We start from the raw sequence: 13373 nt of genomic DNA, 5'->3' as shown, positions 1-13373 counted from the left end.
AGCACCAGATTCGCAGCGGAATTGTGTTGGCTTTAATGGGATTACACTCAGCAGGACAGAAAAACACATCTGTAAGTATTCAAAGAATATCTGCAGTGTTCGAACGGGTCCTTCTAAGTGTACAGTGTACACACCACACTTAACAAAACTGCAAAGCTTTAAAACAAGCATTTCCCAAAGAGGTAAATTGTCAGAAGAAAACAATAAATAAATATCAAAGCACTTGACCACACAATTGTTCCCCAATTTACTGGAAAGATCATTGAAAGATAACATCCACTGCATAGTTTGCCTTTGGTGGGGGGGCACAACCACTTTTCTGCTGAAGTCTATAATGTATTTGAATTTAGACAACGACACCTTCAGCCTAGTTACCAATAAACCAAGATGAAGAACAAACAGCACCAATACACGCTGTCAGCCCAGTTAAAGTGCCCATATTCCGTTCAGCAGCAAGAATGTCAAGAAGTAAAGAATTGTACCAGTGGGCTCAGAGAGGACAGAAAAATGCATGCCCAGCATCTTCAACAGCATTTTCCTTACGTTGTCTAAATTAAGTGACTCACAGATGACAGCAGAAATGGTAGGAGAAAGACTGCTGTTACTTACTTGGCTTTGGGAAGGTCAGTTCATAAGCACAGCCAGTTTACTCCGTTTTCAAGCAGACTGAACACCACCCCAAACTGGATACTTGCAGAAAAGCAGGCAGAAGTTTCACTTGCACTGTAAGAACATAACCCGGAAGGCCCGAGCTCAGAGGATACCATCCCACTATCCCTCCTTCCCCCTGCAGCAAAAAAATGCCAGTGGCAAGAGATACAGGAAACCCACCTACGACACCAGTCAGAACAGGGATGGGAGATAGCACGGCGTTTGAGTTCAGCTGAACAATTTTAGATGAACACGAGAGGTCCCCGAATAAAAGAAATTAAAGTGTCTGTGTCTCCGGGGAAACAGAGTCCCCACTGTACCGCCAAGTTTCAATCACAAGTCTCTTGGGCTTGCATTTTTAAATATTAGGTGACTAACGACAGAACAAGGACCGAATTCCCAGTGTCCATCCCGAGACAGTCCTGCACTCTGCAGTGTGAGACACAGCTACCTTTCACACGCTTTCAGATGCCTAAATACTCTGAAAAGCTTTTGCTCATTTTCTGCACTGGGCCCATTCCTATTTCCCATTTCTCCAGCCAGAATTTCCTGAAGAAAAACATACTAAGATGTGAAGGTTTCACCATCATTCAGTGATGGGAGTCATCCAAGGGGGGAAGAGAGGTAGATGACAGTAGGCAGATGACAGGTGAGGTCTAGTATCAATGAAGAGTAATAGCACACATGAAAGTGAAGTTGACCCTAGAGCATGAATTTGGATCATTATTAGAAATGTCTCATGGAGCGTAAAGATCAGGTCAGTGTTCGTGTCATACAGCAGGAAGAGAAAAGCTTGGGAAAAGGCAGCAGGAGATGGGGACACTGGAGATGTTTTGAGGCCAATAAGGGATTTTCCCTTTTTTTGTCTGAATCCTCTCTGATTTCATTAACTTGCAACATGAACAAGCCATGCTTGAGGCTGAGCTCTCCAAACCCATGTGTGTTCTCACTGTTTCAAGTAACTCAAACCGTAACAACTGGGGACCTGGATTCCCTAGAGCAGCACAGAGGCAAAACAGAGGCAGAGCAAGAACGCTGGAAACAATGGGAGAAAAGGAGGAACATCTAAGCAGGAGAGAGAAAGAAAGAGGTGAAAACCCTGAGAAGCACCTGGAAGCTTTTCCAGCCTCCCACCTGAAGAAGGAGACCCGATGCCACACACCTATTAGCGGTACCAACGAGTCCCTCAGCACTGTCTGGACTTACAGATGTGGTGCGGTGGTAGGACCCAGCACAGCCCGTGTTTAGTCTGTCTGGGACCCAGAGAACTTGAAAGAAAAATAAAATCTTTGAAAAATAATTATTTTTATACTCATTACAAGTAGACTCTGTCTTCTGCACTACGAATAAGGCTGTAGGCAGGTTCTTAAAGGTGAAAAAGGCAACTCGTCACACAATCTCCAAACTGTCAGATGCACTGCTGATAAAATACTCTTTTTAATCACTTCAAACTTTATTCCTAAATGACTATATTAAAAATAAGGTAATTACAAAATATAATATTGCAAGTCAGAAGCTCTTTTTCCACAGTTTCCTATCCAAAATAGACTTAAATTAACAGAAAGTTATTACTAGTACTCAAAGACCACTTTGCTTTTAGAATAGTAGGTTACACACAGCCTTAACTCAGGAAAGCACTTAAACCCATTCTTGTTTTCAGTGAAATTCCTGACTCAGGTCCTCGAAAGCAGAGGTTTGAGATATCATAGAGATACTACTTGGGCCCACAGTAAAGCAGCGACTGGTTTGTGTCACGAATTCTTGAACACCACAGCAATTCTTATTCCAATATGTATTAAAAATAAACCAGTGCAATTCAAAGTGCAATTCTCACTGAAGAGCCAGGTTGTCTCTCATACATCATTCTTGCAGCAAAACAGTCACAAGTTGAAACAGAAACATGACAGCAGTACCTCACGCTTTTTGGTAACTCAGAAAGTTCACACAAAATATTAGCACTCACCAAAAATTATATTCTGGTTCACACAGTTATGAAAATGTTCTACTGATTCTGAAACGCTCCAGACATTTCTCGTTATGAAATACATCGGCAGAGCAGCAGCTCTGTAAAATACCTCGTTCATTTTGACAAGTTCTGAATTCAATGCCCACACCAACGATACTTTAATGTCAATATTATTTGCCAGCACATGGAACTCGCGGACAAAGCATTACAGAACAGAAAACCCAAGTGCTTTTTGGATTTGATTAGTCAACCAAGCATTCTGAGATTCAAGGGCTGTTCTAGGTCGCGGCCCTCCTCAGGACTGTTTTTCCCCCCAAGATTTCTTTAAAACTGCATCCAATCGAAACGTAAAAACCACATCCAGTGAAGCATCTGACACTTCCCTTGGGAGACCTTTCCACAGCCAACTAGTTGTTTTTTCCCAAGCTGAATTTTAATGTCATTTCAGCCCATTGCCCATTCTCAGGGAAGCAAGGAGAAAGAATCCTCAGGGAAGGCAACAGGAAAAAAAAAAACAACTAAACAACCAAGTGCTAAACCACACTGAAGAAGTGTGTAAGAGCAATTCAGCTCTGAAGTGTGTTGATGAAAGGTGAACTGTGAAGGGAAGGGTTAACTTAAGTCACAAAAGCAGCTTCCCAGCTTTCTCTTCATCATCAACATGGAAGAGTCACAGATGCACGTGGAGAAAAAAAAAAAAAAATCGGTATGAAAAAAACCTTATCATTCCATAAATGCACCTCTGGAAAAAGAACCAAAGATCCCTTAGAATTGCTAAACTACCTGCTCGCCACAGCAGGAAGAAAAGCTCTTCGAAATCTATTATTACAGTCTTGAAAAGGTATCAGCCATGATATCTTCCCACTTCTTCTCACAGACAAATGAAACTCCCACAACACTCTGCACCACCGTCGTCTGACAGAAACATCGTACCATCTATTACCCCGTCCCCGAGAACATCCAATGAAAGACGTTGCCAAGGGAGATATCAAAAAACGTCTGATTTAGTCTAGAAGGATTTCTCTTTTCTCACAACTTAATAAAAGGTATCTTACTGCTTATTTAACATCTCCTACAGATAATGAAAATATCTTCACTTATTCTTTATTCCTTCACCTTCTCCACTGCTAGCAGGAACTGGTGAAAAGAGTTTAGAGAATGAGTGCAGACGTGTCTGCAAACAGCTGTTTGAAAACATTATAAACACAAAACATTACAAACACACGTCTCCTGGAAAATACCATACAAAAAGAGTCAAGAGTCATCACCAGTGGCAGCCACCGAAACAAACATTTGTCACCTAAAACAATCGTACATTTTGTAATGTAAAAGCCCAGATCAGTATTTAAGGAAAAATAAAAGATACCCTCCAGAAAATACATCTAGTCCCTGTTGCTGTCAGAGAGACTCCCAAGTAACATCAGAGGGAGGTGGATGCAAATTTGATCTCTGTCCTTCTTCAGAATCTCAGAATCAAAAAAAAAAAAAAGGCATGGCGACAGCCAGCAACAGCTATTCACTAAAGGCCCAATTCATTTAGAAAAGAAAACATGAATAACTGGTTAATCAATAAAAAGACAACAAAACGAGCTTGAAGAGATCTCATGTGTCCGTATGAGCAACTTCTTTTCGGCGCTGAGCCCGGAAATGACGCTCGATATTGATCGTCACTTCCCTCTGCAGATTTCTGCTGTTGGTTTTCCCAGCTGTTCGGATCCACGGGTGCTGAAGAACTTGTCGTGCTGTGTAGCGCTTCTGGGGATCCACTATCAACAGCCTGGTTATGAGGTCTTTTGCTGCTGTTATGAAAGAAAGAAAAGGAGAGAGGGGAAAAGGACAGTGACGTGATGATGCTGACAGTTAAACCCACACAAACCCTCCCGAGCAGTTTTACCATAATGACTTTTGTGACTGTCCCCGGGAGACATTCCAACAACTGGATTTAGAAGTAGTGACAGGAGATGTTATGTCTCCAGCATATCTTTTACTGATATTATTCTCCCCTTCAGAAAGAGAGGGGAAGGTGAAGGGGATTTAATCTGGAAAGCACGTTGAAGGCATCAGCTAGGTGCACAGGTTCACAGGAATTACTGTGGGAATCCCACGTCAAGGAGCATAAAAATCATAGAACGCTGCTGAGCACTAAAAGACTGTACGGGGGAGAGGGGTTTTGACAAGTGCACAAACCCACAGTATTAACCTGTGAGAGGGGAAGAACTGCTGCGTGCAGAGCCCTTTGATCTCAGTAGAAAACCCACACCGCGCTCTGCGGAGCAGGGAGTTCATTCTCGGCTCTGGAGATTTTTTGTGTAGACCTTCACAGTCTAACATATCTCTGGAGATTATTTTGGTACCTTTCTCTACAGAGACAATTCATACAGGCAAGGCAAAGAAAACCCTCGCTCTTGCCTCAGAAAGGGAGTGATCCATTGAATCAACCAAGAGTCAGATTTGCAGCCATCGATACTACCAGAGGACTAAATCCACATTTAAAGCAAACACAAAATCACACAAAAGAGACCTAAAAGGCTCCCTCAAATTCATTGAGCTCACTGTCCTGATCAAAAGGGAGTTCCTCCCGCTCCAGGTAAGAAGTCTGTTGCTTCTCAGATCTGCTATCTTAGAATCTCAGATCTGAATCTTACCTGCAGAAATATTGTCCCAGTACGGGGAAAGGAACTCGTAGTGACCCAGCTGTATGATCTGAAACAGCTCCTCTTGATCCCGATCCTGACTGCGGAACGGGGGGAAACCGCAGAGCAGAATGTAAAGGATCACACCAGCTGCCCACATATCTACTTCCAGCCCATAGCCTAAGGAAGAAAAGACAAACCAAAAGCCGTGTTTTAGAAAGAAAACTCACAGCTGGGAGGGAACTGCTTCCTTTTCACTCTGTTTTCCAGGAAACACAGCAGCTCTGCTCAGTTTCTCAAAAAAAGATGAGGTCAGCAGAAGAATAAGTGGCTGGGGTTCCTTTTCACTCTGTTTTCCAGGAAACACAGCAGCTCTGCTCAGTTTCTCAAAAAAAGATGAGGTCAGCAGAAGAATAAGTGGCGCTGGTGCACGACAGACAAAAGCCGAGCTGCTCTGCCTGTTAATCACTACAGCTCTCACAGCGTCTCTCTTCCGCAATATGTTTCACAAACACTGTCTCACAAGGCCAGTGTCAATTGGAGACTAATTGGGAAAACACAGCATATTTTTCTAAAATAGCTCTCCTCAGATTCCCTTTGAACAGGCGCTGAGAGAGTGCCAAGTTTCCGCCGAAAACGGAGATAACTGGAGCTGTGCAACCCAGCTCCGCAGAGCAGAGACCAGAAATAGCTTTGCTTGAGTCATCAGCAAAACTGACTCCTTTCCAGCTCTGAATCCTCCTGGATACGAAATCTGCAAAATTTCTTCTGATGCAAAAAACGTTTTGGCCTCTTAGGTAAGCGGAACGTACCCGGTCACAATATTTTTGCATCATGAAAAACCTTGGGAGGTTGTTTGGGTGACAGTCGTGAGACGGGGCTGAGTATCTGCAGGTTACAACACAAACTTTTGCTATTTCCCCACTTCAGCAATCACCATCTATGATATTTTATGGCTTGTGTGCAGGCTGAAACATTCTGGAATATTTCCGTGATCAGCAAGTTCAGAGTAATTGCAGGATTTACGACAAATGATAAATATTCCCACTCACCCTTCTCGGCCAGTATTTCGGGGGCGACATACGTCGGCGTTCCACACACGGTAAATATGGGTTTCGTAACCTGCTTCGCAAGGCCAAAATCAGCCAGTTTCAGCGTGGTGGATTTATCTGCATTATGCTGAACCTATATTCAACCAAAAAATACATACATTGCATCTTAAGACAGCGAAAGACAAAGGAAGCAGTCGATAATAAACAGGAAGAAGTTCTAATAATAGTGCCTTCAGGTCAAGTGACATCCAATGGAAACAGGATTTTGACAACCAGTGTTTAGAAAAGGGGTTTTCCCCCCATACGCTAAGAGGGTGCATATATTTAAGAGGAGAAGCGTCAATGGCAAAAGAAAACTGCTCTACAACAGCTGGCACACTGTAATTCCAACATTTATCACCTTTACAGAAACTGTAAGCACTCATCCAATCCTGATTAAGCAAAATGGTTGTTTTTCTTTCTAAAAGAAAAAATATTAAGTCAAAATAATACATTATAACATAGTAAATCTTTTTAATATTCCTTCTAGAAAATACATGCACTCTTCGAGTTTTGATTAAGCAAAACATTACGGGGTGGCTTTTTTTCTGTTTTTGTAAGAAAAACTGTTTTTCATTATGAAAGTGAAGATAAAGTTTACTAAAACCACGCAGCCAAAATTTCTGCAGGAGAAAGCCATATTCCCTGTTACCTTTGTCAGCTTCACGACGAATTTTTTTTGGCCTGATCCACCGTGGACTTAACGGCTGATAAAAACGAAAATGAAATTGCAAAGTAACAGATGCTTTCTAGAGCAGCATCTATCCACAGGCTTTATATTCTAACCAGAGGGGGAATAGTGGTAGAATGCTCGATTTTATATGGACTATGAATATACTTTCCTGTTGTATAAATAAAGCTTTTAAAATTATATAAGAAAATTACGTCATGTGGAATTTCAGCTCACACCCTGCAGCTACTGTACTGCCACAAATAACCCTGAAATGTTTGTACACATTTTTAGAAAGCAGCAGAGGAGTGGGGAAGCTGGAGAACACTCTGCTCTTTATCCCAGTCCCCAAACCAGCAGGGAACGACCGGCTTTGTAAAACACACTGATGTACTTTTTCCTTTTTTCTCAGGCTGCCAGACTCCTAATCTCTCATCGCAGCACAAGGTGGCAACGCTGCACCATCTGTTCCTCCAGGACCAACCACCGAGCTTTGCTTTGACTGAACAACCCAACAGGTAGGCACCGCATGCGCCGTGCGTCTGTTTTCTCAGCTCTATGCCGATCGTTTCAAGGGCAGCGTGTAACCTACCTGAAAACTCCAGCCCAGAACTCCCCAGCATCTTCACTAACACCGTGCGCAGAACACGCCAAGCCAGCTCAGGCAGAGCGAGCTCTCCCTTCATCCCCAGCTCTGTAGTCCCCAGTCTACCTTTCTGTCACCTGGCATCACCTTGAGCACACAAATACACTTCGATGTAGAAACAAAAGCTTCTCGGGTTGCTTTTACTCCTTCCTGAGGCCAGAGCACTTACTCAGAGCAGTACCACAGAGATCACAACCTGCTCGAGAGAAATCCAACCTTTGGCATCGACAGCGTGTGCTCTGTGAAGTGGTGAGAACAAAGCAAAAAAGGCAGCGTTAACTGAACGTACCGGCCTTGCCACGACACCTAACAGACAGCTACCGCTGTTTCTGCATTTGAGACTACAAAGAGTGGCTCCAAAAGCCCATTTAAATCTGTTGCCTCGTCTTACCTGCCTATGGAGTCAATTGAGATAAGGAAGACCAGTATTCGGTACTTCCTACTTAGCCAACTTGGACCATACGACTACTTATGTCCTTCAAGGGATGCCAGTGTGTGGTAGTCTTGGAGTAAAGGCAGTCAGAATCGCTCACTGCTCTCCCAAATACAGATGCCAGTATCCGAACATTGTCTGAGGATTTCTACCTGTCCCAGCTATTCATCCAGAAGATTATAATACTCAGATACAAAGCCAGGTTGATCTTCAAAGAAGGGATAAATTGATTTTTTCCTTTTCTCCTGCCTGTTGATGACTGCCAGTACTTCGTGCTCCTGTTTGTTTTGACATCTATCTATCTAGTGAAATCCATCAGGGTGTTGAAGATGACGACTTAGAGCATTAATATTTCTCTGTATGCACATACATATGGTAGCACATGTAGACGTCATGAAAACAAGTGTCTTGTATACTAGAAACAGAGCGAGCTAAAGAACAAACACTGCTTACACATTTGAGTTTCAGACACCCCTTGCTGCCACCTAGAAGAGCCTCTATGAAAAATCTTACAGGAAATTCCCTGTGGAGGTTTATCATATTGAAAGCTCTTGATGGGTAACTGGTTAAACAGGATTTTAACTCCAGTGCACTCAGACACCTCTGACAGTGCTCTGTGTGTTTGCAAACAGTGTCACTAACGGACAGTGAAAGGATGTGAAAACAAGAGAGAGAAAAAGAGGGAGGAGAAAAGAAAAAAGCTCAAACGCATAAAAAGCGGTTAACGCTTGTGTTGAATGTGAGTGTTAAACAATGACCACATCAGTGTGCGTGGGAAGCGTACGAGGAGACGGAGTCACAAACACAGCCCTCCACCCTCCCCCTGAAAGGGGGCAAGCAGGTGGCTCTGTGCCTTTTACAGCTATAACCTGGAAAAACACCACTACACCCTGAAATTAATTTCTCAGTCACAAGAAACCTCAGCGCTGTGTGGAATTAAACAGCCCCTGAGCTAAAAACCTTGCTGGCAAATTCTGCTCCTCCAGGCAGCGTTAAAGAAGCGACTGGCTGCTTTTGCGGGACCAAATACACCCCCCTGCTCACCCTCGGGAGCAAAGGTTTTCTCGCTGAACACCCAGTCCTACAGGAGGTGACTCTGTTGGCAGACGGGATGGAGTCAGAGCAGCTGGCTTCACACCAGCCGTCACACGGAACAGATTCTGTTTTGGCAGCGCAAGTCCCCCCACTCCTGCCTCCCAGCGATGCTGCAGGGAGTCTCGTCATGGCGAGCAGGCACAGTAGGGACAGAGGGAGGGGGAGACAGAAAAGGATGATGGTGGACTGTTAAAGTCTCTAACTAGATGACAGTTCCATAAGAGGAACAGCAGTGCAGTGAACTCAATTAAACCAGGCTTCCCTGTGTCAATAGTTTCACAATTCACTAGACATCCAAGTGTATTTCCACCTTTCCCTCTGCAGGGACAGAATCGTTTTCCTTCCTTCCCCGGCTGCTTCTTTTTATGAAGCTTTGGGAAATACTTTTATCACCAGGTTGCTGCTTCTCTGTCAGCTCTGGAAATTAGCCAGTCCATTCAAAAGTCATTAGGAACAGGGTTAGATTCTCCCACGAAGCAGGTTTGCAGCACACAGACACGCTTCCTTAGTAAAACAGACCGAGCACCTTTTGTCTCCCATTTCCCATTTCCTTGAAAGGGTGAGGAAAAAAACGCTGACAAGGAAAAGAAATGACAAGACTCACCTCACCATAAGCAGAATCCAAAGTAGGACAAACAAGTCAACAGCCTAAAAGTACATCCCTATGTCTGTTCTCTGTGTACAAAGACAGTCCAGGGAGAGTAATTTAGACTTAAACATCCACGGTGTAGGAGTCTGAAGTGAAGCAAGAAGCATCCCACAAACAAGGACAGCCCCGCAGGACGCCAGCACCTCCAGCACGATGCTTCCTCTCCAGCAGGCAGCCCCCAGCCCCACCAACAGCAGACGAACCCATGAAATTTGCCTCAATGCTGTTTATTCGGTGCTTTGAGACTGGTTATTTCAGTGCTACACAACTTTGCCACTGCCCAGCAGTGCTGTGAACTAAACGGGAAAACACCCAGCACGGACCAGTATCTTGCCCCTCTCTGCTTACCTGCATCGCTGGGATGATTTACGTGTTATAGAGGGAAAGGAAGCATCTGGTCTCAGGTGTTTCACATGCACTGGCTTATTTTCAGCAAGCGGGAAGGAGCAGAGCCTGGTTCATAATGGAAAACCAGCTCGTGGAAGAAGCCCTGCAGTCCTAAATGAGGTTTGGCAAAACGAGGCATGAAGAAAGGGTGGGCCTACAAGGCTGTTGTTCTCCAGAAATTCACACTGACTTCTCCCCAGGATTAATTCCCTGAATGAACCGAATGGAACACAAGACTAAATAACCTTTTTCATTTTTTTTTCCTGGCTAACTGTGATCTTCTACCAGCAGATCAAATCTTTTTGTTAGAGACTGGCAAATATTTGGCCTCTATCTATCAATCTATCTATCAGAAGAGTGGAACCCTTGTACAAGAGCACAGCTATACACAATATAGCGAGGGAGATCTGCTTCTTGTCACCATGCTACAACAGGTGTCTTGTCAAGCATCCATACCTCAAACTTTTCTGTGCTTATTCACACACGGGAGTGACTCTATTGGCTCCAGTATGCAAAGAATGCAGCCTCAAACATGAGGGAAAAGAGAACTTTGGGGCATGAAGTTAGTATTTGAGCTGACTTCAGTGGTGTATTTCACCAGAACACTCACGTTTTACCAGCGGATTGTCACTCAACTGCATCACACTTCTGCTCCTAAGAAAATAAATAGTCACAAGCAAGGAATCACTGCAGCAGAGGACAAGCACAGCGGTCTGCAGCAGACAAAGTCCACCAAACAAATAAGCTAGATTAGCAATTTTAATCAATTTTGGTCTGCAAGGGAGATCCTGATGATTCACTGCATGCTTCATGCAAAAAAAGTCAGATAATAAGTAACAGGCCTGGTCTCCAGGAAAACACGGCTGGTCACTACTTCTGAAAGCCAGGTCATTTTTATTTGAGCTTCTGTCTGCAATGCACAGCAGATCTACGTGAAATAACGTCCTGCCACATCTCCGCACAGTATTTGCTAAAAAAATATTCAAAGATCCAGAAATAAAAGGGAAATAAACCCAACTCCTGCATATATGCAACGTTCTTACCAGTACTCACCAGAAGGTTCTCTGGTTTGAGGTCCCTGTGGACAATGTTCTTGCTGTGAATGTAAACCAGCGCTTCACACAGGTCGGTGATCATGACCGCGGCATCGTGCTCCGTGAACTTCACACTTTCTATGATGGCATCAAATAAGTCTCCTCCTGGGACATACTCCAGGATTAAGTAGATCTCGGCTTCTGTCTCATACACTTCAATTAAACTGACAATATTGGGATGCGAGAGACTCCTAATGATCAGGATTTCACTCTCCATCATGTCCTCTTTCCCCTTCAGCTTGGATTTATCAACTATTTTCATGGCATAGATCTGATTGGAGTCGCAGTGGCGACATTCCTTCACCACTGCGAAGTTCCCATCCCCAATAGTTCTGCCAATCTCGTAGTGCTTTTCCACATCCGTCCTGGTTTTAATGGCATGCCTCCGGCTCGGGTTTTCCAGCCCCTGAGCCTTGCTCTCCTCTTTATTCGCTCTGCGCTCCCCTGTTTTTTCTCTTCGCGTCATGTCACTCTCTCTACACATGATATTCCCCTCCCTTCTGGCACCCTCCTCTTTAGCCCTTTGTCCCTCTCTGCCCTCCCTATGTGTTTTAGATGGTTTCTCAACATCCCTCGGAGCATCTTTCTTTAGCCAACCACTTTGGTTCATTATGCAGCTACTCCCATTCTCTTCCTTTGCTTCGTGAGTTAGCTGCAGCCCTTCCACAGCATTCTTCTTGATTTTTACTACATCCCTCCCATGGTTTTCATGTTTCTTCACGTCCCTCTCCTTTTCAATGCCCCTTTTTTGCTTCTCCAGCCCTTCACTAATATTCCTGTGCAGGGGCTTCCACACCCTCCTACAGCCGTTATCTTTCCAACCAACTTCCTCACCCTGCAGACAAGTTTCTGAAGATTTTCGGCTATTCCTGACTTTTGCATTTCTTTCTACGTGGTACCTCTGGCACGCGCCTGTGTTCAGGTCTCTGTTCTCAAATGAGGCCTCAGCCTGCCTTTCCCTTTGTAACTTTTGCCTGGCCTGTCTTTCCTGTTCACACTTCTCACACCTCGCCACCTCCTCTAAACTCTCTTCTAGCCCCTCCTCAGAACTCCTCTCATGGTTAAGGTACCTCTCGCTTTCTCGGGTTTTTCTAGAAGGCTTCGCTCCTTGCTCACCGCCCCAGCTCTCTCTAGTCCACTTTTCTTTGGTTCGCAGTTTTTCCACTTGCTTTGTCTTGGCTTGACATTTTCCTTCATGTCCCGCTACCAGTTTGGGAGACATGCCATCACCGCAGTTCTTGCTCACTTCTGTCTCATCAAAGCCACTGTCCACTTTCGAGGCCTTGTCATACAGCCTGCTCGTCAGGTTTCGGGACTGCTCCTCGTTCTGCTGAACGGCAGCACCGGCAGCATAAGGATTTTCAGGATAAAGCTCTTGTAGTACCACTTCCAGGTTCTTCAAAGTGAGGGGCTCCCTCCCCATCGCTATGAATGCATCGCCTTCCCTGAAGAAGTCAGAAACGCTTCGGATTTCTCTGCCTCTCAGGTTGTAAAGCTTTCTCACACGGTCGTTCTTCCAGCGTGGAAATCCCAGAGCTTCAGAAATGTCAGCCAGCAGCTGTTCAAAGGTCTGGACCGATCTCCTGTTGAGAAGCAAGGTTATTCTCCTGAGCGTGCGTCCGCCGGGCTTCACCACTGTGATAATCCTTGGCTTCACCGGACTGTGCTCTGAATGTATCGTGTGAAAACAATTACGGGGATTAAAAAACGGGGACCTGTGACTGCTTTCACTCAAACATGGTTTTCCATAGTTTCCACGAGCAACGGGAGGACCAGTCCCTTGTAGTTTCCTCTCTTTTACTTTTGAGCTTGCGCTGCGTGACGAATGGTCAAACAAGCCTCGGCGTCCTACAGGAAACAAAGAGGAGGCACGTTATTCATTTGGCACTACCAGATCTTCCCAAGTAACAGCTTTTCTACACACCAGCGAACGCGACCTCAGAGAGCAAGGGCAGGTGATTCAATGCTTATAAAGAACTTTAACTACCGCTTTTCACATCTGTGAGAAAATGAAAATGCACTTTGCAACACAGAAATGCTATTTTAAAAAAATAATAT

The 13373-nt window shown here is 44.4% G+C and overlaps 1 protein-coding gene across 1 annotated transcript; it reads right to left on the bottom strand.

Annotated features, from left to right (window-relative positions):
- Positions 1-4205: 4205 nt before the first annotated feature.
- On the bottom strand, positions 4206-13146 carry DCLK3 (doublecortin-like kinase 3). Its single transcript, XM_010135712.1, has 4 exons — positions 11275-13146; positions 6303-6435; positions 5263-5430; positions 4206-4416 (listed from the first exon to the last, which is right to left on the bottom strand). The coding sequence occupies exons 1-4, from the start codon at positions 12736-12738 to the stop codon at positions 4220-4222; spliced, it is 1962 nt and encodes a 653-aa protein (XP_010134014.1). The 5' UTR covers positions 12739-13146; the 3' UTR covers positions 4206-4219.
- Between the last annotated feature and the right edge of the window lie 227 nt (positions 13147-13373).

The sequence above is a fragment of the Buceros rhinoceros genome, unplaced genomic scaffold (genome assembly GCF_000710305.1).
Source record: "Buceros rhinoceros silvestris isolate BGI_N320 unplaced genomic scaffold, ASM71030v1 scaffold37974, whole genome shotgun sequence".
In the NCBI taxonomy this organism is placed as follows: domain Eukaryota; kingdom Metazoa; phylum Chordata; class Aves; order Bucerotiformes; family Bucerotidae; genus Buceros; species Buceros rhinoceros.
The sequence above is the reverse complement of the archived record's forward strand: the minus strand, read 5'-3'. Positions and strand labels throughout refer to the sequence as shown.

Bases quoted from the DNA above. Each gene is read 5' to 3' on its own strand.
- DCLK3 (XM_010135712.1), bottom strand. From the start codon at position 12,738: ATGGGGAGGGAGCCCCTCACTTTGAAGAACCTGGAAGTGGTACTACAA. The intron at 5,431-6,302 runs GTGAGTGGGAAT...TTTCTTCCTTAG, and splicing joins CGAAATACTGGCCGAGAAGG to GCTATGGGCTGGAAGTAGAT. The intron at 4,417-5,262 runs GTAAGATTCAGA...CTTTCATAACAG, and splicing joins CTGGGACAATATTTCTGCAG to CAGCAAAAGACCTCATAACC.